This window comes from Tasmannia lanceolata, unplaced genomic scaffold (genome assembly GCF_043159265.1).
Source record: "Tasmannia lanceolata isolate RefF3 unplaced genomic scaffold, GAP_Taslan_0.1 ptg000013l, whole genome shotgun sequence".
In the NCBI taxonomy this organism is placed as follows: domain Eukaryota; kingdom Viridiplantae; phylum Streptophyta; class Magnoliopsida; order Canellales; family Winteraceae; genus Tasmannia; species Tasmannia lanceolata.
The window spans coordinates 13,651,432-13,678,223 of record NW_027518690.1 but is presented as its reverse complement, the minus strand read 5'-3'; the positions used below and the strand labels follow the sequence as shown (position 1 = coordinate 13,678,223).

Sequence of the window (26,792 nt, the reverse complement as noted above, 5' to 3'; positions counted from 1 at the left end):
TTCTAATCTTGAAAGACGCAATAAGAGGGGGAAAATGTTACAGAACATTGTAGATGTCTAGTGATTTGACTAACAGAAAGTAGGCTACAAGGAAAACTGGGAACACATAATATAGAAGAAAGGGAAAAATCAAGACCAAACGAAGTGTCCCCTGTACCAGAATTAGGACACATCGTTCCATTCACCAAGGTGACAGAAGTATTGGCAGAATTAGACGCAAAGGAAATAAGGATGCTAATATTACCGGTCATGTAATGAGAGGCACCAGAATCAATAAGCCAAGAACCAGAATGGCTGAGAGCAAGATGGGGTGCTACCTTCCTTAGCAACAGTGGCAGTGACTGGTTTTCCCTGATCGTGTGAGCGAAAAGGAGACTCATATGTAGTGCGTGAGATAACCAGTGTATCAGAACTAGTGGACTGTGAAGGGACCTCAGCAATGGTAGATGTAGTCACCCCATAAACATGATGAGCAATACGTGAGGGTCGTAGCTATGGATGTAAATCCTAGCATAAGTCGACAATATGACCCTCATAGCCACAATGTGTACAGTAACGGGGTCCACGCCACCAGATCCATGGCCTCCCCCTGAATCTTGACCTCCACATCTACATCCACGACAACCAGGACCACGAACGCTGTGAGTACCACGACCATATCCAGTATGCAACACAAGTGCGGAACAATCGATGGAGGAATCATCAGGAACCTCAATGCTCAATGCTCACTGAACTCTAGAGAATGTCTCCATGAGGGATGGTAAAGAGTCTTGGCCTATAATCTGCTGGCGAATCGGTAAAAACTCACGTCACAAACCATCGAGGAACTGAACGACTGCCAAGTCACTTTTGTGTTTGGCTAAACAGCAGGATCTGTAGAGAAGGGCTGGAAGGTATCAAGTTGCTCACAAAGGTGAACAAATTCTAAATAATAATTAGAAACAGCCCGATCACCACACTCCAGATGTCATAGTGCCGAGTATGTGTCATAGATCAGTGTCAGGTTATTCTCACCTGAGTACAGTGTTTTAGCATGATCCCATATCTCCTTAGCCGTGTCAAGGAACATCATGTGTTCTGCAATCTGGGGCTCCATACTATGAAAGAAAAGTGTCTGAATGTGGGCATCTTCTTGGTGCCACTGACTATGTTCCTTACTATCCAAGGACAAAGGAGAGGATGTAAGATAACTAGATTTACCTTCTGCTCAAAGGTAAATCTGAACATCACGAGAGCAGGAAAGGTAATTCTTGCCATTCAACTTGACAGAAGTCATGGGAACCACATGAAGGGTCGTAGAGGACCTGCAACAACAATCGAAGAGGTAGAAGTCGTCATAGTAAAGCTCCACAACCACCATGAAAAACACGAGGAATATATATATATATATATATATATATATATAGAGAGAGAGAGAGAGAGAGAGATAGATAGAGAGAGAGAGAGAGAAAAGAGTTTCTACACACTAGTGTAGATAAGTTATCTAAACACTGGCTTAAAATACAGTGCGGGGCACATTGTTTGGGTGATCCAAAGCATTCATTTGATGGGCCCTCCCATACATAGGGCATGCCCAAAAAATCAGCTCCATAGGATCATTCTAACCATTCGAACCGTGGAGGCAAAAAACGGACAGATTTGTGAAGGCTTATACACGTCCATTTTACCTCCACAAATCGTAGGGTTGGGATGATCCTATGGAGCTGATTTATTGGGCACACCCAATCTATGTTAGTGCCAATCAAATGAATGCTTTGGATCACCCAAACAATGTGGCCCCCACTGTATTTTAACCTAGTGTGTAGATAACTTATCTACACTAGTGTGTAGAAATTCTTCTCTCTCTCTCTCTCTCTCTCTCTCTCTCTCTCTATATATATATATATATATATATATATATATATATATATATATATATATATATATATATATATATATACACACACACCTCGTGTTTTTCATGGTGGTTGTGGAGCTTTACTATGACGACTTCTACCTCTTCGATTGTTGCTGCAGGGTCCTCTACGACCCTTCCCGTGGTTCCCATGACTTCTGTCAAGTTGAATGGCAAGAATTACCTTGCCTGCTCTCGTGATGTTCAGGTTTAACTTCGAGTATAAGGTAAATCTAGTTATCTTACATCCTCTCCTTTGTCTCAACCAGAACAGTGAGCTAACTCATTGTTGCCAGTTGTTTGCTCATATATGTGGCAGATCTATTCGCTGTTCTGGAAGAAATTCCCCGCGTCAGAAAGAAGGGAAGGATGGAGGGAGGGAGATGCAGAGAAAGGATTAAGGTAAATGTGGAAGATCAGATGGGGAGGTGTCGACCAAGAATGGAGGTCAATGGGGGGAAGAGGGAAAGAGAGAGGAGAGAGAAGAGAATCGACCAAGGGTAATGGAGAGAGAGAGAGAGAGAGAGAGAGAGAGAGAGAGACCTGCAGCATGGGAGAAGGGGGGGTGATTCCACGATTTTCAAAGTTGGGCCAAAGACTGTAGCCAATAGGATTTAAAAGGGTTTTAAAGGGTTTAAGTGCAGTAAGTGGCGCGCCATGCTATTAAAAAACCATGGAGCTATAAGTAAAAGAGAATATGGTGGTCTATAGATTAATGTGGGCATCCCTCGCATAAGATTATTAAAACAAGAAATATAACTCTAAATAAAGCCTAAAAAAAAAAACAACTACATATGTCCATGAAACAAATAATCTTAACACTAAATGACATCACTTAATGAACTTGATCCACCCATTATTCTCAGTCATTTATTAAGATGATTTATGATAAATTACAATAACGATCTAACTTACATGCATGTAAATAAATAATAAAATAAAGCATCCAAATGGACTAAACTATTAAGCAAAATATGCAAAAAACGAGATTCTCAAGGTCCGCATGCCGAATGCCATCACATTCCGCACTTAGATACTATGTTGTAGAAGGTTATGACGACATGGGAGCTAAAAACAATTGTACATACTTCTAATTAAAAAAAAATCTCAAAAATAAAACCAATTGACAACTGAAAACTTGCAGCTTCTAGTAAAAAATATCTCATAAATAAAATAAACTAACAACTGGACACTTGCTGCTTCTAGTAAAAAATATCGATATTCTTAGCTGTACCTGTGCTTCTACCAAATTACATAGCTGGTATGGATCAGGTAGAAGTTGAGCTATCCATGTAAGATATAACTTCGACCAATTATTGAAGAAAGAAAGATTGAATCAACATCCATATGAACTGTTTCATGAGTCACATTTGTGATCAGATTTTAATTGATTTGTAATTAGTAACAATTACCTTGCCTCTCCTCCCTTCATAGACATTCGTGTCTGATCTAGAGTGGTGCGATGCTGAAGTTATTTCGAAGGTTGAATTGGGATTCAGTATGATTATATCTGCATCAGATCCAACCAGTATTGCTCCTTTCCTTGGGTATATATTGAATATCCGAGCGCTGAAATTCGACAAAGTTAATAAAAAAGTAAATACTTTTGAGCTGTAAATATGCATGTCTATCAGTCTGCATCTATTTAGGTATCATTTTAGATGCTGATAAGCAGCTTCCAACCAAGGTTTTTAATTTCGGCCAAAATACTGAAATTTCGGTTGGGACTGAAACCAAAATACATGAACCCGAAATTTTTGCCAGAATCCCAAATTTCGGCCGGAATTACCGAAATTCAATTAAACTTAATTTCTTGACCGGAATTTGGCCAAAATTTTGGTATTTCGGCCGAAATTTTACCGAAATTTCTGTTTTGGCTATATCCGAAACCGAAATTTAAAACCTTGCTTCCAACTGCAATCAGCATTACGACATCATATATGTTCAGAATGAAAGTATACCTTTCAGTGCTTGTTATTCGCACATAATCAGTTACTGATATTTGGCCAGTTTCCTGCATCAAATAAATTTATGAGATGTCTGTAAGCAGTTACTGAAGCTGGTTACAAATCTACGGCAGCTTACCACCATCGTATCCCAGAGCAGATGCATCCTCTCCTCAATACCTTATCACACAAAATAAAGTCCCAATGTCAAAACACAAAAATTGCAGTTATTAGCCAGAGAAAGAGGGCTAGTTGTTGCATTAATCAGAGCACTGGAGTAAACTCGACAATACCATTGACACCATTTGGAATTTTCCGGAAGTCATCGATACCAAGAGCTTTTTGTGTGGAGTTGAATGAACAATGATCTGTTCCCACAAGCTGCATGTAATTAAAAGTTATATGGTCAAATGGACTTTCAAAATTTTCCAAACTCCCAACATCTGGAACTCAAGAAATTTGCATTATAGAACACAACTATGGTGCATGAGTGCAGGTACAAATGTCGGAATCCGACATGTGTACTGAGTGTCAAATTTGGCTCACCACAGAAAAAAATGTGGATTCAACAATATATTTTAATCAATTCTAATTTTATTTCGTTTACATGATAATATAGTTATAAAAGGTAACATATTTTATTTCCATATAAAAAAGTTACTACTAAAATAGATAAAACTCAAAATATGTTATGATTGTGTTATAGTAGTACATAGAAAAAATAGATAAAAGAGATCTAACAGTGCCGCAGTTAATCCTCAAGTATTACAATCCGACACATGTCTGACACGGGCACGTCAGATGAATCCATGTAACATAGAGATTAGATCGAATAAATTAACACGAGACGTAAAAATGACGGAGGCAGTGTTTGACGATGATATCCAAGGCCTAAGAATGAAGTTGTTTATTAGAGGATAGAATGGTACAAAAAGCTGAGAATGAAAAGAATGCCAGGACCAAAGCCTAATTTACATATGGCATGTAATTTTTGTTCTAGAAGCCGCTTGTAGAGGAGAATCATCAAAGATATGGCATGGAGTCAACATGGATATGGCATGCTTAATAGATTTTACACTTAATCTTAAGTATGAGACATGAGAATGTTAAGTGCCATTCTTTAATTAAAAAAAAGAAAGAATAAAGCATTTATAGAATACCCAAAACCTATCATGTTAAAACCATGCCATCTCTTTTAAAATTATACCAACAAAAACTCCCTCCTTAGAACAATTATACCTTGATCTTTCAAAAAGAATAGCCACGGTCTATATTCCACAAAATCCCTTCTGATCAAACCCCAAAATCCTCTCCTCTTCTCGTGACCAAATCCTACTACCAGATGGTGTTCTATCATCCGAAGATCCATCGTCAACATATAAGAGCCTCTCCAATGGCTCTATTTTATCACTGAAATCCTAGTTTCTACCCATCAGCGATAAATATCCTTTCCCGAATTGATTTACAACCTATCCCGAATTGATTTACAACCTATCCCTTTGGCTTTAACTGCTCTCTAGAGATTATCAACAATGATCATGTATCTCCCTTTCCCCCTCTATAAATAGTGTGTCTGGCAGGTTATAACATCAAGGAATCACTCCACTAAGCTTCATGCACGTCTAGTGAGTTTCCAATTACAATAGGATTGCACCAAGGATCAGCTCTAAGCCCTTATCTTTTTACGCTAGTTATGGATGAGCTTACGGAGGGTATCCAGGATGAGGTACCGTGGTGTATGTTATTTGCAGATGATATAGTATTAATCGACGAAACTAAAGCAGGAGTAAATGCTAAATTAGAGTTATGGAGAACTACTTTGGAATCTAAAGGTTTTAGACTGAGTAGGACTAAGACAGAATATATGGAATGCAACTTTAGTAATGTAAGGAGGCGGGACGAGGACGTAGTAAATATGAGTGGGCAGGAGGTACCTAAGAGGGATATATTTCGATATCTTGGTTCAATTCTACATAAGGAAGGAGAGATTGAAGAGGATGTTAACCATAGAATACGAGCAGGTTGGTTGAAGTGGAAGCTTGCCTCCGGAGTTGTGTGCGACCGTAAAATCCCTACCAAGTTGAAGGGAAAGTTTTATAAGACAGCTGTGAGGCCAGCCATGCTGTACGACTCAGAATGTTGGACCACCAAAAAGCAGCATGTGCATAAGATGAGTGTAGCAGAGATGCGAATGCTTAGATGGATGTGCTGCCACACAAGGTTAGATAGAATTAAAAAATGAAGACATTCGTAAAAAGGTGGGGGTGGCTCCAATCGAGGAGAAGATGAGAGAGAACCGCTTAAGATGGTTTGGACATATCCAACGTAGGCCTTTGGATGCTCCGATGCGAAGAGGTGACTCGTGCCAAATTGAGGGAGTAAAAAGAGGTAGGGGTAGACCGAAAATAACATGGGTAGAAACAGTGAGGAAAGACTTGATAGCTAGGAACATAACAGAGAACATAACCTTGGATAGGATAGAAGGGAAGAAAATGATCCACGTAGAAGAACCCAACTAAAACCAGGATTAGAGCCGGGTAGATCGCTTTTACCTTCTTCATGAATTTTTTTTCTAAAGGATTCATTTAGCCGACCCCAACTAGCTTGGGACAAAGGCTTTGTTGAGTTGAGTTGAGTTGAGTTGAGTTTTCCTTGTCTCTCACGTTTTAACATTGGGACAGCAACACACCCTCTATCGATGTCGGCATTGATCTTGTCACAGTCTCAAACACCTAGTCACTCTCCTTCATGATCCATGTCTATCCATAGTCAATTGCTCACCATCACTATCAAAACAATGACAAAAATGAGAACTTCAAGTCCCCTTCAACTGAATTTCTACAGCAATTGCTGAAGTCGTAAACTTCGATCATATAGTTGCATTTTCATCCTTTTTATAGAATCACAACTCATACAGTTTGCATTTTTAAAAAATAAATTTCTTGGTTGTGAATTTTCATGTCAATTTCAAGCATCAAGCATCGTTATCATTTCTTTGCTGCTGTAATTGTGTTAAAATTAGCATTGAGGACAGTACATGTCAGCCCTATGATCAATGGAATTAATAAAACTTCCGATTAAACTAAACATTTTTGTTAGTATGTTCAAATTAGCTATAACGACCCAATCCGACGGGTCGCTACGAGCAACAAAACCTGTTCAAAATCACCATGAAATTTTTTTTATAATAACAAATCTTTAACTAATAGAGTGTAATCTTATTCCAATTTAAAAGAGAATCCAACTATAATTTATAAATTTCCAAAAAGACTGAAATGAATTGCATAAACCTCATCTTTCAAAACTAAATGTTTTTCCTAAACTAAGGAAAATAATCAGAAGGAATTGACGTATATCGTCATCTCCATCATTTATTCGACTCCCCATACATTCCCTGATCCTGATGATAAAAACTAAGAGAGAACAACATGATCATATAGCCATTCTCAACAAGTAGTGGAAATAAATAAAAAGAGACAGGTTCATGAGAAATATCTATTAAAAGGCAGGTAAAGCAAGGAATTTTTTTTATGAAGTCTGTAAAGACAGGTAAAGCAAGTATAAAAGATTAAATATTGCTTCTCCAACAGCTTAAGCTTTTGGAGTAATTGGTTGTTTCACATGGTATCAAAGCAAATGCCTAGGTTCAAACCTCCTGGATAGCAAAAATCCACATGCGATGGTCGGCCCAAAGTGAGACCACATGTGCCACCTGTTTGCTAAGTGGGCCACACGTGCGGACGAGTGTTAAAGTATAAAAGATAAATAACGCTGTTCTCCAATACCTTAAGCTTTTGGAGAAGTTGGTAATTTATCATGGTATCAGAGCCAAAATTCTCGAGTTCAAACCTCCCGGATAGCAAAAATCCACAAATTCACATGCGACGGTCGGCCGAAAGTGGGACCACATCTGCCACGTGTTTGCCAAGTGGGCCACATGTGCGGGGGAGTGTTAAAGTATAAAAGATAAATAACACCTTTCTCCAACAGCTTAAGCTTTTGGAGAAGTTGGTAAGTTCACAAACTCAAACAAAGATAAATAAAATGTGGAGCATAAAATAATGAGTATAAATTTCGAATAATTTATGATCAATTTATTTTAAGTGTCGGAGTTACCCCAAGGCACTCCCGCTCCCATTAGCCTGTTACCTTGGCCTACACAATCGGTTCCGTGCGGTCTTGTTACGGCAGATCCTACCGCCTAGAGACTCACGATCTTCAGAGGATTCCATCATCAACAAGGGGTTGCGCGAGACTCCCATGTTGTCTAGTCGTTAATCGGGGATAGCTCTCTAGCCTCCCATCACCCATACCCACTAAGAATTTTATGTCTTTTCTTAATTACATGTACTTTCATAACTAAAGGTTTTCGTCTCATTTCCTCAAATTACAAAAGCATTAATTTATTTTAAAACAAGGCATAAAAACAATAACTTCTAGTGTCATAGACAATCAAATAAAACTTGCATTTGGAAACAATTAAGATACTTATCATATTTCGATCACTCTCATTGAAAAACAATATGAGTTTAGTCTAGCTATCATCTGCCTTGATCAAACCAGATGAGTGCGGAGCTTGAGACGACCTCACAAGTGATGTGAGGGAGATAAACCTGAAGATAAAAGTCACACCCACACCTTCTAAGTTTAATACACAATTAAGGAATCATCGAAAAGGTTGTAATTTACTTGACTCTCATAAGTACACAGAAATGGTGGAATGATCGACAAAATTCATTTAGGATCTTGTGCGCATTACACTGGTAAGATAATATATACGTACCCAAAAATTTATTTAATATTTCCAACCTAGAACTGATGAAACACCTGTCACATAGAGGCCATAAGATCTACCTCCACCATTACGGTTTTGGCTGTTGAAGCGTTCCTCCTCGCCTCGCATACGTGTAGCCGTCATCTTGTCAAACCGAGCATTCATAGCAGAAAGAATCACCTCCATCTCCTTGATCATTCTCTCTTGTCCCACGGCAGGAGAATGCACCGCAGCTTCCAACCATTCGATCCGTGGATCATCCATGCCTCGCTCTGATACCACTTTGTTACGAACTCGATTCGGTTCGCAATGTGATTGATCTTCTTAGAGGGAAGATTGGCCTCTTGACCCGATTTGAGGGAAGGGTCAATCCTCCTTTGTGCACAAAAACACAATTTTTAGGGAAAACTCTTCATTCATTAAGCCCCTCTATAGAACTACAATAACTACATTTATAATGGACTCTTAACTACCAAGAGAATAGGAAATAAACCTACAAATTAGGAAACACTATTCACGTATAGCAACAACCAACATCTACGTGCCAACATTCCTACACAATAGCAACAGTTCCTAAAATATTGCAAAGTGATAACAACACCTTAGAATTCTTATTGACTAAAATCTACCCAAAATTCATGTGGTTTATCCCAACAGCCACATCATCAAGCTTATCCCTAACAACTACTTCACAAGGTAATTCATTTTGCACGTAACATACCCCATCTCTCTCTCTCTCTCTCTCTCTCTCTCTCTCTCTCTCTCTCTCTCTCTCTCTGTGTGTGTGTGTGTATATATATATAACTGATCAAGGGGAAATCATTGGATTTATCTCTATATGAGCACTAGCAAATCATAAGTAGATATTTTCAAAATTTGTTTTATATTTACGAACACTTAGAACTGTCAAAGTTATAGGTAGGTACATTAAATTCATTTGGTCAAATATGAACATGCAACTGGTGGGTATCGAAACCATAACAAAAGATTTCTTTTGATTAAGTATGAACAATATTAATTTATCTTAGATTTGAGTTCTCAAATCACGCATGTAAAGCATCCAAATCTGTCCCGTTGTGGGACCCAAAAACCCAAGCACTAAGCAGTGCCTTTGCTGCCCTGTTATGGGGTCAAAGTACCCTTACTTACTATTACTATCATGACGCATTGAAGGACCCAAGAGAATTGCAACAATAGGGCATAAATCTGGTCCGAGTTGGACCCCAACTTATTCACCCGAAAAACACAATTTTTAAACCAGATTTGTATCCGAGATTAGGGCACTCAAATAGTCCAAATCTGAACTGTTTTTGTGCAAAAGATACATCCATATAATTACTTAAAGCTGCCCTGTTTTAGGATAACTAACGAGCACACATACAAATCCATGCTACTGCCCGGTTGTTGGGCAATAAGATACATACATGAAAATGCTATCGCTGCCCTGTTTTTGGGGCATGGAAATAATCACCGAGACATCACTATTTATGTCCCGAATTAGGTGATAAGATCACATAACCAACCAACCTAGCTGCTGTCCCGATTTGGGACGAACCAAAAATACTTATGCACATCATATATGTAACGACTTGTATTCTGTGATTTGGCGGACACTTCGAATTTATTGCTGACTCACGTGTCTTGCGGTGTCCGATACGACACACGTGTCCACACTTGTCGACACTCCTTTGGACACTTTTACTTGTATTGCTGGAAGTGTTAGACTTAATGTGGGTGTGTTGACATGTTTTTCTAGCGTGTCAAGTGTGACATTCTGTTTTTTTTTATTGAATATTGTGTTTACCTCATTTAGACAACTCGTATTAATGTCGAAACTGGACACAGGAATCCATATCCACAAATCATGATTACATATACTTTCTATTTTAGCCATGTCGCCGTTTCTAAAGTTTGGGGGTTTGCCGTGTCCGACACTCAGTGTCCGTGTCGACACACGACACTCGTGTCCGTGTCTATAAATCATAGCTTTGAAAAAAATAATGGATTAACCATTTATGTATCTATATATTAACTAACGAAAGCCATTTGAAGAAAATGACAGATCATTTATGTACCGATATATATAGGACTATTTATCTGTACATAGACAACAACCGCTCAGTTGGGTACATATTTTATTAACTCCAAAAATCATTCTAGATAATATGCACATGTACTGTTTGGTCAAAATTTCATTCAGGATTCTATATTTATAATTTATTATATTCAAAATCACTAATAACGTGCATATGTACTTTTGGGTCTAAATTATATTTAAAATTCTATGTATATGCCTTATTTCATCAAAAGATTCATTCTCAATAGTTGGTGCATATACTGTTGGGTTTAAAAAAAATACTCAAAACCCTAGATGCATGCACTGTGGGAATTGGAAAACATACAAAAACTTCATTTTTAATAACCTTATATTCATACCACTGCTAGAATTGAAACTATACAAAAACATTTTCATTTTTTTAACTCTATAAACATAGATTAGTTGAGATCTAGACCATTCAAAATTTCATTTTTATACATCCTGTGTGCATAGGTGTGCATAGATCCGTTGAAATCAAAATCTACAAAATTTCCATTTAAACCACCACTATGCATGGATCTGTCAAAAGTCAAAAACTATCCAAAAATTTCCTTTAACCGATACAACTCTAACTTTTAAAATAACAACTGTTGAGATTGAAAACCTTATACAATATTTCACATTTGTAACTCTATACACATCACTGTTGGAAATAAAAACCTTACAAAATTTTCATTTTTGCAAACTCTACACACATACAACAGTTGAAAATGGACTCTATCAAAAAAATCTTCCTTTATGTAACTCAATGCACATAGGTTTGTTGAAGGGACAAACACACAAAACACACACACCCAATCATGGATTTGTTCTTAAAACATACAAGGGATAGGTACTTACTTCAATGAAGAAAGGGAATGGAGAAGTTTGAGTCTTCTCTCCAATGGCCACAATCCTCCTCCTCCTTTTCTTCTTCTTTTTCTTTTCTTTTTCTCCTCTCACTGGGCGTGTGTGCGTGAGAGAGAGAGAGAGAGAGAGAGAGAGAGAGAGGGAGAGGGAGTTAAGGGGCTGTCGCGCAAGGAGTGGGGGTAGGCGCTGATGCGCAAGGGGGAGAGGTGTGGGGTTAAGGGGTTGTCGCTCAAGGAGTGGGGGGTTATGGATTTGGGTTGAGGCGTGGTCGCGCAAGTGGTAGGGTCGGGATGGAGTTAGGGTTTGCCGTGAGGGGGATTGGGATTAGCGCAAATGCGCCTGAGAGTGGGACGCGCGGACAGAGAGAGAGATTCTAGGGATGCAGGGAGAGATTTTAGGGATTTAGGAAATGGGTTTTGGCTGTGGATAACAGAAAAACCAAAAGAAAAGAGATGTTTGGGAGGGAGAGAGAGAGAGAGAGAGAGAGAGAGAGAATGGCATGTGAGGAACTCTTCTTCTTTTCTTCCTTCCCTAGGATCTTTGCTCTGATACCATGTTAGAAATGAGGATAAGGTAGAGAGGAAGAATAAGAGGAATGGAGAGGATGGAGAGTCAGGCTCCCATGTAATACGATGTATATATAGGCCCAACTAGGGCAACATGATAGAAAGACTATAATACCCCTCACACATACATGTAATGACTAAACTACGCTACAACACTCTTCAATAGTATTATATCGGTCTCCCTTTATCATTGTATATTGAAGTCTCCCTTTATCATTGTATATTGGAGACGGAAGAGAACTAGATTAAATTGATGAATGCATTTTTAATTAATTATCTAATGTTTGTTTTAGATTATATTTGGTTAATTCTAAGATTTATTAGTTTATTAAATAAAAACCATATTTATATGGCATTTGCTACCGTCCATCGCAAAAGGCATTTTGCGGATGGTCTGTTGCACGTGAGACCAGCCACCTCGTGAATGAAGACAAAATCTTTTGAAAAGTGAGCATGAGTGGATAGTCTCACATGCAACAGACCATCCACAAAATGCCTTTTGTGATGTACGCTAGCAAATCCCTATTTATATTGTTACAAATCATGACAGTAATCAGTAATTTTATATGTATGTATGTGTAACCATTTCTAGATTTTTTTATGTTGTCATGTTAGAAAACTCGTAGTGTAGAAACACGATACATGAATTCGTATCCACAAATCATGATTATATATACTTCCTAGTTTAGTCGTGTCCCCGTTTCAAAATTTTGGGGGTTTGCCATGTCCGAGACTTCATTCCCTACCGACGGTACGCGACACTCTGTGTCCGTGTCCACAGATCATAGATCTTTTCAAGGTAGGTCGTCCGACAAAAGACGAGGACCTAGGGGAAGCTTAAATCTGCCACGCTCGCCTAGAGGCCGTAGAGGCACTACAAGAGGTAGCTAACCTATGGAGAAATAAGCTCACCGAAAACAACATTTCATGACACCCCTTCTAGATCTGAAGTTCCATGTGACTCCACCAAGTATACGTAGCCTCCAAGCTACTTATAAACTCATCCATCTGATCCACGTCTTTGTGGAAGAACACTCCGTGAAAGCTAACCGCCAACACCACCTAACCATCCTTCAATGGAAAAGCACCATACCATAAGTCATGCCAAAATTGAATTCCATCCCCCGAACCAATGTAGAATCTAAAAGCATTCTGAAGTGCCTCCATGCATCTCATGATATCTATCAATGTCGTAGCCCCTGAAAGCGACATGAATCACCTGGGGACCATCCTCCCCATCTGGCTCATACTACTTTTCTACCATTGCCCAACAAAGATGATCCTGCTCACCAAATAACCAAATCCACTTTTCCAACTAAGAGATGTGTTCATCACTCGGGCAATGCATCACCAAACCATCCCCCACCTTAGGATTGCAAACTACCTCCCAATTGAAAAAATGGTACTTCCTACTCTTTTCCTTTTCATTCTTCAGGAACTTCTTTTGCAATCGCTCGAGCTTATCAATGACACTAATTGGGCATATGAACATCTGCATAAAGTAGAGGAAAGATTATCCAATATTGACATAATGAGTGTAATTCTTCCCCCAAGCGATAAGATGCTCTTCTTACAAGGCACAAGTCTCCTTTGACCTACTCAATGACATGGTACAATAAGCTCTTGTTCGATCTCCCCAAACATAACAAACACCCCAAATATGTGTTAGGAATATAGGCATTTGTTTACACCCGAAAAAAACTAGCAAAAGGGATCACTCTCTTCTCTTTCCATCTTGAACCACATTGCAATAGACTTTTTTTTGGTAGGTAAACTGGGATTGAACCCCGGCCTCTAGGTCAAAAGAACAAAGCCTTGACCACTGAGCTAGAGGCTCAATCCATATGCATCAATAGACTCGGAGAAAATTATCCTTTGCCTCCTCGGTGCTTTGTAGAACCTTATGATGCCTCACTTTTTCCTTCCTGCCACTCCTGAAATGTGCAGCTAAGAACTTCAAACAGAGTCATGAACAAGAACGGAGACAAAGGGTCCCCATGCCGCAACCCCCTAACAGTTCTTAAATAAGCCTTTTGGGGAGCCATTGACAAGGACTCAAAACTAATATGAGAAAATGCAAAGAGGAATCCACCTTCACCATCTAGGACCAAACCCATCAGACCAATAATGCAGTCCAAACACTCCTACTCCACTTTGCCACAAGCCTTCTGCATACCAATTTTGTAAAGGATACCAGCACAACCATTATGATGGTAGTGACCAATCCACTCGTTGGCAACGAAATCGACCTTCAAGAATTTGCCTCGCCTGGATGAAGGCACTTAGCGACTTAGAGACAATATTTTCAAATACGGTCTGCCTCATCTCTCTTTAGATTGAAAGTAATCAAAGCATACCAATTACTCTTCACCAAACTCACCCCCAAAAAGAATTCTTTAAAAAAATCCATCAAGTTACCCTCACCTCCCAGCAATTCTGGAAAACGCCATGTGAAATGTCTTTCCAAGTTATCCCTTCTTCAAAGATCATGTTGAGCACAATTCCCTCCGTTTGGGAGGTCCACTGCTCTTCGAAGCATACAAAGAATCTCAAAGCCAAACAATCTCATTTGAGATAGAGGTAGGGCTATCAAATCGAAACCAATCAATCATCAAGCTCAAAATTCAGTTTGACCTCTGAGCATTAGCAATACAATGAAAACAGGTTGTGTTCATGAGTGTTCATGCCCCCTCCTTCAGCCATTTAGATCTAGCCATTTGCCTCCACCTGATCTCTTCCTGGACAATAATTCTATAATACTCCTCCCTCCTCTGGCTCCCAGCTCATCCTCACATAAAGGACTACCTACATTTTGTAACTAACAACTCAATCTGTCTATCTCGGCTTCTCTCTGAGCAATAAGCCCCTTTTATTCTTTCTCAGATACTTAAAAATTTGAATCAAGAAGTTGTAGTTGTCCAATAACTAGGTTACTGGTGAGAAGTATCTTATCTACATCTCTACATTGCTTGCTAGTTGCTATAATTAGCTTCTCTTTTTTTCTTAAGTTATTTAATCATTCTCTTTACTTTGGGTTATATTGAGACTTTGGGCTATATTAAGTCTTCTAGTTTCTTGGATTGTTTAGCTTGACTATTTCTTTTGCTTTCCATTATTGATTAGAAATGTATTTTTCCTCAAGTACTTGTATCAGATTCAGTTATTTTAGATTATTATAACTTTCCCCCTTTTTAGTATGAAATGGATGAATTTTCTATTCTAGAAATATGGGGCATGATAGGATGGCTCTTTTGAGATAACTGAATATCATGGGTAGAATGTAAGAAAAATGAAGATACTATCCCATCCTCCTTTCTAGAAATTACCATTCTAGATTGTGTTAGAAACCTGGAAATAAGTTACTGTCTGGAAGCATTATACATTCCATATTCATGTTTTGATCAAGTTCTCCAGTAGTCCAGTATGCCCTAGACATTGAGTATATCAGTCTGTGCTTAATATAAAAAAATTATCTAGTCTTAAGAAGAGAAAGGAACCTGTAAAATTCCAGTTGAAAGTGCAGCTTGAAGGGCTTTATCATGTCCCAGTTTCCTTATCGGAGGACTCATTACATACCTAAAACAAGAAATGTTAATAAGATGCTTGGCATGACTTTAAGAGGAAAAAACAGAACTGGAAGGCATATGGGGTCTTGCTTGGCTGCAGTGGTGAAATCAGGGTGCCAAATCCAAGAATCATCAAGGATCAATGCAGAAACCACGGTTTCTCCAATAACCCTCTGTCCTGCAGTTTTCAATAGAACAAAGAGCAAGATCAGCATGACACATTACTAGATGACCAGGTCTACTATTTCAAAGAACTATTCTGGAATAATACGTAGAGATACATCTGTTTTTTGATAGCTAAGCTGGGATCGAACCTCCGACCTCAAGGTCAAAAGGCAAAGCCTTTACCATTGAGGTAGAGGCTAAAACCCTTGTATTTCCACAAGTAGGCATATATCCTAATAAAATTGAAATTTTAATATGAAAAATACTTACCCATACAGTGTCAGAATCATCAATTTAACAACCAATAGAAAAGGATGAAAATCAGATTAACACCATACAATCTTAGCAGAAAAGTCTTAATGCTCATAAAGTTCACAACCTTCAAAGTATAGTCACTGATATTTGGTAGACCTAATTTAGTGTGGTGCTATTTGAATCTTATTTGTGTGAATAATTAGCTGGAACAGTAAAACAAGAAGATGAAAAGTGTTGGAGTGAGAGGTGGTTAAGAAGTGGGCATAGGAACTGTTGGAATATGTAACTTGCCTAAGGGCATTTAGGACTTTGTACATTCCTTTATGTTTTAGTATAAAGATATGAGTCAGGGGGAGATAACCCTAACTCTTCTATTTTCTCTGCCTAAACTTTCGTCTCACATGGTATCAGAGCCTTAGGGTTTTCTGATCCCTAGGGTTCTCCAGTAGCCTCCATCTTCTCCGCCACCCTCCCCGCCGCGAAACCCAACTCCGGGCCAAGTTTAATCGGAGGCAGACCGGCACGACATCTTTTTACTCCTGAGGAGGAGCCGTTCTCTCCGAGCCGAAGCCCTCCCTCCCTCCCATGCGCAAAGGCCCCGCCCCCAGCACAGCCCTCCCTCCCCGTTTCTCCCCCCCCAACCCAGCCCTCCCTCTCGCCCCGTTTCTCTCCCCCCAACCCAACCCTCCCCTGCGCAAAGGTCCTGGTTCTGTACCCCCGCGCAACGCCCCCCCCCCCCGATTTTGTACCTACGGCGGAAATTATTTTCCAAGACCGAGGATTTGCACCCCTTTTCCAGGAAAATATTTTCCCTCCAAACTTTTTCCAGGACCGAGGATTTGCACCCGACCCCCCCCCCCCCCCCCCCCACAAAATCACTTTCCTGGAAACAAGTTTCCACGGCTGTGTTTCGCCTTGCATCATCATTTTTTTTTTCCAGCACCCAATTCGCAGGTAAGCCTCAAACCCCAACTTTTTCAACCCACAACATTTTTTTTTTTTCCGTCTCTTCCTTTCCTCCCTTGGTAAACCCTACCACTATTTTCTCCCTGTTATTATGTGTTAGATCTTCATCTCTTACCCTACTTTGATTCTTGTTTGTCTTTGCAGCTCCCCTCTGTGTCTCATGGCTTCCCTCTTGTCAGGCTTCGTCGATGCCCGTCATTCTTGGAGCTGCGTCTAGCTTTCTTGGCCTATCCTAGTTTGCCCACCTATTCTGTTATCTCCTGTTATTCGTCTTGGTTTGGATTGTCTGTTTCTTTCTTGCTTGTTGTTATGGAGGAGGTGCTTGACAATCCTTCCACAGGAGTGGCTCCTGGTGTTCGTCCGACACCCTCTTTGGCGTCTTCTTCGTCCTCATCTCTCTCTGTGGATGGATCATTCCCACATATCACTACTGTTAAGTTGGATGGGGCAAACTACGTTACTTGGAAAGCAGCCGTCGAGAAGTATCTTATTGCCCGTGGGAAAGCCCACGTCATTCGTCGTGATCCTCCTCCTACGACGGATCCCACCTTTGATCGATGGGAACAGGAGGATGCTCTTGCTTGCACCCTTCTGTGGCAGAGTATGGCCCCTCACGTCTCTGGGCCCTTGATGCTTTTGCCTACTGCGAAACGGATATGGAATCAGGTTACTCTTCTTTACTCTGGCGTGGCAAACATTAGTCGGATCTGCTCTACCTATTCTGAGTGGATGCGTTTCCGCCGTGGTGATCTTCCTCTTGCCACCCATTACAGCCAATTCGTTGGCCTCAGTCAGCAGCTTGATGTTTACATGCCGTTTACCACGGATCTCACAGAGGCTGCTCGTCAGAGGGATCAGATCCGTGTTGTGCAGTACCTTGAGAGTTTGGGTCCAGAGTACATGCATCTTCGTCAGCAAATTATCGGTTCTGGCGCTATTCCTTCCCTTACTGAGGTTTACTCCAGGGTCCAGCAGTGCTCTCCTGGTGATCCAGTGATATCTGTTCCTATTGATGGTTCTGCTCTCGCGACCTATAATGGCATTACTCGCCCGCCTCGTGGTGGAGCCTCCTCTGGTCGTGGCCGTGGTCGTACCGGCCGTGGTGGTGGTCGTTCTGGTGGTGGCCGTGGCCGTTCTTTTTGCACTCACTGTCAGCGCGAGGGACATTATATTGACCATTGCTATACCCTGCATCCCGAGCTTCGTCAGGCACGCTCGGCTCACATGGGTGCTACTACTGCTTCGATTTCAGATTGCGCTCCCTCTGCTTCTGTTCCTGCACCAGCTGATTCCACCTATACATTATCCCGTGCCGATTATGAGGAGTTCCAGCGTCTGCGGCTCAGTTCTCGTCCTCCCTCTGCAGGTTTCGCCCAGCCAGGTAGTTCACCCACTACCCTTCTATCTAGCTCAGGGTCATGGATCATTGACTCTGGGGCATCCAATCACCTGACTGGTAATTCTTCTCAGCTTCATTCTTTTCGATCTTTCTCATCTCCTTCTCAGTCTATCACCCTTGCTGATGGGTCCACTACACCTATCACTGGTGTTGGTCATATCTCCCCTCATCCTGCTCTTACCTTATCTTCTGTTTTATGTGTCCCAAAATCACCATTTAGTTTACTTTCAGTTAGCCAAATTACTAACTCTCTTCATTGTTCTGTCTCATTTTTCCCATCTTACTGTTTGTTACAGGATCTCTCGACTGGGAAGACGATTGGAACGGGTCGTGAGGTAGATGGACTCTATCGTCTTGACTGCCGGCCGCCTACTGTCTTACATAGCTCTTTGGATACATTTCAGTGGCATTGTCGCCTGGGGCATCCTTCACTTCAGCGGCTGCAGCAGACTTCTCTGGTTCCCGGACCTTTTTCTAGTTTTCAGTGCGAGTCCTGTGAACTCGGGAAGCACCGTCGTGTGTCGTTTCCGTCCCGGATCATTAGTCGAGTATCTAGTCCATTTGAATTAGTCCATCCTGATGTATGGGGACCCTCTAGGGTCGCGTCTAGTACTGGCTTTCGGTATTTTATTGTGTTTATTGATGACTTCTCACGCATGACCTGGTTATATTTACTTAAGAGTCGATCCGACGTGTTCTTTGCTTTTCGCACATTTCATTCTGAAATTAAGAATCAATATAATTGCAATATTAAATGTCTTCGTACTGACAATGCTAGAGAATATTTTTCTGATACTAATGGCTTTCAATCCTATCTCTCCCAACATGGGATTTTACATCAGTCGTCATGTGCGTACACCTCTCAACAGAATGGTGTTGCTGAGAGGAAACTTCGTTATTTGCTTGAAGTAGGTCGCACTCTTCTTTTTCAGATGAGTGTTCCTAAGGCATACTGGAGTGATGCCCTTCTCACGGCGTGTTTCTTAGCAAATCGCCTTCCTTCCTCTGTCTTAGAGGGTGCCTCTTCTTTCGAGATTTTATCTCCTAGTAAGGAACAGTTTCCTCTGACACCTCGTGTATTTGGATGCGTTTGTTTTGTTCATCACCTTGGACCTGGCCGTGACAAACTCGATCCCCGGTCTGAGCGTTGTGTCTTTCTGGGGTATTCCCGTACGCAGAAAGGCTATCGTTGCTATAGCCCTCGTCTGCGTCGCTGGTTTGTCTCAACCGATGTTACGTTCTTTGAGTCTGAGGCATTCTTCCAACATGGCGCGGCATCTTTCACCCCTTCTCTCGAGTCCGAGGTCTCGCTTCCCTTACCAGATCTACCTGCTTCTCTTCCGTCATCTCCTATTTCCGTGCGGCCAGCTTCTGCAGCTTCTACTTCTTCTGCCACGTTGGAGAAGCCAGCTCCACCTAAAATTACACAACAGTATCAGCGGCGCCAAGTTACAGATAGGTCTCTTCTACCTCCTCTCGCACAATCATCTTCTGAGCCGATGATCCCTCTCTCTCGCTCTCAGTTATCTTCTCTTCCGCCTTCCTCTGTTGTTTCTGCTTCTCCTATTGCATCTCGTACGAGATCCCGTTCCACTGCACATCCTATTTCGAATTTTGTTTCTTATGATAAGCTCACCAGTACCTTCCAGAGCTTTGTTTCCTCCTTGTCTTCTATCTCTTTACCACAGTCAGTGGCTGAGGCTCTTGACCATCCTGGCTGGCGTGATGCTATGAACCTAGAAATGGGCGCTCTTCATAGTAATGATACATGGGATCTGGTTTCCCTACCCGCTGGTGCCCGTCCTGTTGGTTGTCGGTGGGTTTTCTCCATCAAATACCTCCCTGATGGTACTGTCGAGCGCTTAAAAGCACGGTTAGTCGCGAAAGGATACACTCAGACTTTTGGTGTTGACTACACTGAGACATTCAGTCCCGTTGCGAAAATTCCCTCTGTCCGTGTGCTCCTGTCTCTTGCTGTTAATCATAGCTGGCCCCTTCATCAGCTGGATGTGAAGAATGCCTTCCTCCATGGCAACCTAACTGAGGAGGTGTATATGGAGCAACCACCAGGGTTTGTTGCTCAGGGGGAGACTTCCTCCTCCGTGTGTCGCCTACGCAAGTCACTATATGGCCTCAAACAATCTCCGCGTGCGTGGTTTGGGAGATTCAGTGAGGCAGTCATGCGCTTTGGCATGAAACAATGCGCAGTGGATCACTCAGTCTTCAGTTATCACTCTTCAGCTGGGTGTATTTTGTTGATAGTTTATGTGGATGACATAACCATCACAGGGAGCAATTCATAAGGTATACAACGTTTGAAAACCTTCTTGCAAAAGGAATTCTCTACTAAGGATTTGGGTCAGCTCAGGTATTTCTTGGGGATAGAGGTTGCTCGTTCCTCTAGAGGCTTGTTCCTATCACAGAGAAAGTATGTCTTCGACTTGCTAAAAGAAACAAGCAATCTTGGAGTTAAACCAGCTTCTGCACCCATGGTTCCTAATGTGAAACTTGTTCCAGAAGAAGGAGAGTTGTTGGAGGATCCTAGCAGGTATCGCAGGCTTGTCGGTAAACTTATATATCTCACGGTTACTCGGCCAGATATTTCATATGCTGTTGGAGTTGTCAGTCAGTATATGAGCTCTCCACGTACTTCTCACTGGGCTGCGGTGACACAGATTCTTAAGTATTTGAAAGGGGCTCCAGGGAAGGGATTAATGTTCAAAAGACATGGCCATATGAAAGTTGAAGGCTTCTCTGATTCAGATTGGGCTGGATCCCCAGCAGATAGAAGATCCACCACTGGGTATTGTACATTTGTAGGTGGCAATCTTGTTTCATGGAAGAGTAAGAAGCAGGATGTTATAGCTAAGTCCAGTGCAGAGGGTGAATACAGGGCAATGGCACAGACAAGCACGGAACTTATTTGGCTACGTTCACTTCTTTCTGAAATTGGCTTCATTTCATCTTCTCCTTCACAGCTTTATTGCGACAACAAAGCTGCAATATACATTGCCAACAATCCAGTCTTCCATGAGCGCACCAAGCATATTGAAGTGGACTGTCATTTTATCCGTCAAAGAATCCAGAAAAGAGAGATTTGCACTGTGTTTACTCGGTCAGGGGACCAATTAGCTGATATGTTTACAAAGTCTTTAAATAAGTCAAAATTGAATGATATATGTAACAACCTAGGAATGTATGATATCTACATTCCAGCTTGAGGGGGAGTGTTGGAATATGTAACTTGCCTAAGGGCATTTAGGACTTTATACATTCCTTTATGTTTTAGTATAAAGATATGAGTCAGGGGGAGATAACCCTAACTCTTCTATTTTCTCTGCCTAAACTTTCGTCTAACAGGAACAAAAGTTTAATAAGTGGGAGCACCTAGGAGGTGTTCATATGAAAAAAATATTGAATAATCAAATGAAAAATCATAAGTTAAGAACATTTGTATATTCAACAATGTCCAGGTTCCAGGAAAGAAAAGAAACAAAAAACTACACGTACCAAAAATTTGGTTTAAAGAAGATGTCAAGTGCTGGAGTGAGAGGAGGTTCAGAAGTGGGCATAGGATTCAAGAGGGGGAGCAGCACCTTAAGTAGAAGATTCAGACCACAATTTCGGCGGCATAGTGACAAATGTTAATGTTGGACCCACACATACAAGAATTAAAGGATCACTAGAAAACCCAATATAAAGGCATATCTGAACAAATGTATTATAATATTAAAAATTATTAATATAAATGTCAGTACACAATTTTTTGTGTTAATGCATGTGTTAGAACAACAATATTTTCAAGGAAATATACCTTTTTGGTCATGCATGCAGTGTCATATGGTTTGCTCTTTAAAAATAATATCCATACCAAATCTACACTAATTTGGTGATAAGACTAACCTGTGAACAACATTTCTTCTGTTGTTTTCAATTTTCAGAAGGTAAAATGTTGGTGGTTTGAGAACCATCAATATTTGCATGAGAAAAGGCTAGCTATCGGCTTAAACATCTCAACTGCAAGCCTACCAAAGAAAAATGTGGGTTTATATAAAACCAACCCAAAGCAACCAAATGCTAATCAAGTTTTCAGGCCTCTTATTAAAAACCCCAACGAGGCAATTGCATGCGGTTTAGATGTATACCTCATTTCGTGTTTTTCTTTCCACCCGTGTCTGATGCACCCTCTCTAGTTTATTATTGATGTGAACTTAGGCTCTGATGAATCCTAGGCCCTGAAACCCATACTTAGGCTATGATATCAATTTGATGTGAATCCTAGGGCCTGATACCAATTGCTATCAGGGCCTAGGATCATGGTTTTAAATTTCGGTTTCGGTTTTGATTTCGGACCGACCGAAATTGAAATTTATTTTTGAATTTCGGTCATTTTGGGCTAAATTTTTAAAATTTCGGCCAAAATGACCAAATTTCGGCTGAAATTCAAACCGAAATCTGAAATTTTCAGATTTCGGCCTAAATTTAAAACCATGCCTAGGATTCACATCAAATTAGTATCATAGCCTCTAAGTTTGCATCAATTCGGTATCAGAGCTAGCTCCGATCCTTTCTGGAGTTCCTTCATCACCCCCCCCCCCCACTCCTCCCTCTCAACCCACCAAGTGTTCAATAAGAGTCTAGTTCTCTCTCCCTTAGTTATATGCTTTATGAAAGTTCATTTTACCAACTATCATTATATATCCGAAATTCAGTTCAATTGGATGGGTGGATCTTGATCCGAGATTAGATCTTTGTTGTATGTTTTCAAGAAACTACAAAACTTGTAATTGAACTCAGATCAAATATCCGACGTCCCTAACGATACCAAATTTGGATAGATCAATCTTAGTCACTGTTGAAGAGTGTTGAAGGGTATTGTGGTCATTACGTGTAGTTTGAGGGGTATTGTAGTCTTTGTACCATGTTGCCCTACTTTGGGCCGATATACACATCATATTCATGGGAGAGCTCATCAGTGGAGACTCACCATCTTATCCCTCACTTTTCTCTTTCTTCTTCTCTACCTTATCCACTTCTCAACATGGTATCAGAGCTCTAGGGTCTCTGATCCTAACCCTAAACCAAAAAACAAGGAAGGAAGGAAGAAGAGTCCCTCTCTCCCATTTCTCTCCCCCTATTCTCTCAAACCCTACTTTTTTTTGGCATTTCTGTAACTCCCCAAACCTCTCTCTCTCTCTCTCTCTCTCTCTCTCTCTCACACACACACACACACACACACACATACCCCACCCTTCTTTTCCAATCCAACGTTCCTCTCCCCCTCACCCACGTCGTAACGAAACCTCTTTGGTAAATACCATTGGTAAATCCATCCACCCAAAACCAAAAAAAAAAAAAACACAAAAGATCCCCTCTTGTATATTCATTTCCTTCTGTTCTCCATCATCACAGTCTTTCTTGTTCCTTTGTTGTTCAAAATTCCTAAATCTCTTTCTCTACTAAATTCCTACTCTTGTTAGGATCCTTCTAGTTTCCCATCATTCCTTTCTTTATAGTTTAAATCCTCCCTTTCTTTCGTTTTTGAATCTCTCCGACCTTCCACTCCATCCTAATCTTTCTCCTCTCCTTTATATTCGTTGTGTTCTATGTCGTGTGCCTTGATATCAAAGGTGCACACCAAGTGTTTGATGAAATGTATGAGAGAGGTGTGGTGCCTTGAGAGTATTCTTTCCACTGCAAGTCGAAGGCCTTAGGCCTCATGAAGTTCCATGGATAGAGTGTTGTGTCATTGTTGGCTCCGGGTTGATGTAGGTGCTCCCCTTTTTTATTGGTGGTTTGTTGCTTGGTTGGTTGTTGGTTTGTGATCATCATTGGTTGGGTTGGTTGTGGCTGTGGTTGGTTTGTTGGTTGGGGTGATTGTGGTTGAGATCATTGTTGTTGTGGTTGGTCATTGGTTGGTTCTTTGCGATGTTGGTTTGTTCCTTCCACGCTTGACGTTATTATAGTTGTTGGTTGGTTCTTTGCGTTGTTGGTTTGTTCCTTCCATGCTTGGTGTTGTTGGTGGACTCGCTTTGCGAGTTGTGTTTGTTGATGCTTCTACATGTAAGGAGTGCAACTCGGGTCGGGTTGAGGCCAACCCGAACTCGACTTTTTTTCGGGTTGAACCCGACGGGTTCAGGTTGAGCCCACCCTAGTTGCACCCCTACTACATGGGTAGTGTAGTTGCTTGGCGTAGTTTTACGCCTTTGTTGTTGTTGTACCCCTACTACATGGGTAGTGTAGTTGCTTGGCGTAGTTTTACGCCTTTGTTGTTGTTGTTGTTGTTGTTGTGGTTTGCGTTTGCATTGCAATCTACCTTGTTGGTGCTTCTACACATGTGTGCAGTTCCTTTGCGTAGTTTTACACATTCATGGTGGTTGTTGTGGTTTGCGTTGCAATCCACCTTGTTGTTGTGGCTATATGCCCGATCGTTTGCGTTGCATTCAGCCTTGTTGTTGTTGTGGCTAAATGCCCGATCATTTGCGTTGCATTCAGCCTTATTGTTGTTGTGGCTATATGCCCGGTCATTTGCGTTGAATTCGGCCTTGTTGTTACTGTGGCTATATGCTTGGTCGTTAGCGTTGCTTTTGACCTTGCTGTTGTTGTGGCTCTATGCCCGGTCGTTTGTGTTGCATTCAACCGTCGTTGGTTGGTCGTTTCATCCGATCACCATTCTGGTGGTTCTCGTTCTTCTTCTACTGGTGATGTGTGGTTCCGCTGATGTCTACTATGGTGCTTCGCTATTGTTCGTGTGTGCACCTTTGGTTTTTTTTTTTTTTTTTTGTTCAAGGTTCGTTATTGTTTACCTACTGATGTGCCTTTATTCGATCCTTCTTAGTATGCAGATTTGTTAGCCGTGCTCTGATTAGGGGGGGGGGGGGGGGGGCTCTATGGTGATCACTTTGGCAGTAGTGCTGATTCGAGGGAAGCTGTTATCTTTGGTGGCCGTTAATCATGCCTTTCTATTCACTATGACGATCGCCTTTTTTTGTTATTTGTTTCACTATGAATTCACCACACCAGCTTGAGGGTGAGTGGTGTACCAAGCTGGCAGGCCGTGTGTACGGGATAATTGTTGTAAAGACCCGCTCCCAACAAGGGCCTATAAAGATTCAAATCCTAATTAAATCTAGACCGTAGATCTTTCAATCAAAGATTAACAGCTAGATCTTCCATTTTGAGTTTTCGAACAGTAGGATATGTACATTAGATATTGGATCGATCCCCAATCTGTAAGATTCTTGTGTATTTCCTATCCCGCATTAGATTAAACGATCTAAAAAAATCAACGGTCATATAGTATTTTCGTCACTTTTATTATAACCTACTTTTGGAGCATCAAATCTTGTCCGTTCGACATGATTTTGGTCCCGATAGATAAGTATTTGGAATACCTATCCAACGGACCCAAGATTTAGCGATTCAAACGTGATTTGAGCAAGTTAAGAACTTTTTTCTATTAGGCTTAGGCATAGTTACGAGTTTTGTCTTATTAGGCAACTTTTAAGTTGTTTTATTTTAAAAAAAAATAGATGTAAAAGTAACCTAAATACTAATAATATATTAGAATAAGCTAGGAAACCCAATATTGATATTTCCATCCCTCTTAAGTTAGTATTAGATTATAATTAGGAATCTAATAATTGGAATCCTTCTTTAAATAAAACTCTAGGCTAAGTTTATAAATAAACCCATCTAAGGTTAATTTTAATCACCTAAAAATTTAACGAAAAGGAAAAGAAAGAGAGGAGAAGAGAGGAGAAAGGAAGAAGAAAAGCTACAGTTTTGCATCGATTTGTTTCTCGTCTTCGAGATCCTGATCTCCATATCAGTGTATCAGGACTCCGTGCGATCACCTAGACTTCAATATCAAGGCAAGTGATGACTGACTTTTATAATATTAGTTACAATTATGATTTCTGTAATTATACTTCTGTTTCCTATGATTGTTCGCATTATTTTTGCACCTATATCATTGAATTAACTGATTATCCCCGTAGAATTTCCTGTGGTAGGGCTTCTTATTTTTAGGCCATAATCTATATACACGGTGCTTTCGTTTATTATTAATATTACGTCTCGTACTAAAAGTGCGAGAAGGTCATAGAACTACGTGTGGCCACTTACCGACGGGTTTGTGATGATTTCTATCGTGTATATACTTATGAGGAGATAGATATGACCCATATACCTCGTCAAGATGACATCATACTTCTCGTAGTTTACCTGTCTCTATATGTACTCTGTATGATTGAGGCTCTTTTATATAATTACATGATTTGCTATCTTTAGTATATTCCCTTGACATTCTCAC

General features: G+C 40.6%; 1 protein-coding gene across 1 annotated transcript in view; it reads right to left on the bottom strand.

The window, feature by feature from the left end:
- Positions 1-26,792, bottom strand: part of PYD2 (pyrimidine 2) — a 78,663-nt gene that overhangs the window by 13,516 nt on the left and 38,355 nt on the right. The window contains exons 7-12 of the mRNA XM_077394221.1: positions 15,784-15,871; positions 15,625-15,703; positions 4,134-4,221; positions 3,980-4,020; positions 3,856-3,908; positions 3,307-3,463 (exon numbers count right to left, since the gene is read on the bottom strand). Of these exons, the coding sequence (XP_077250336.1) occupies positions 3,307-3,463; positions 3,856-3,908; positions 3,980-4,020; positions 4,134-4,221; positions 15,625-15,703; positions 15,784-15,871 (506 nt within the window). The remainder of the gene's footprint in view (positions 1-3,306; positions 3,464-3,855; positions 3,909-3,979; positions 4,021-4,133; positions 4,222-15,624; positions 15,704-15,783; positions 15,872-26,792) is intronic.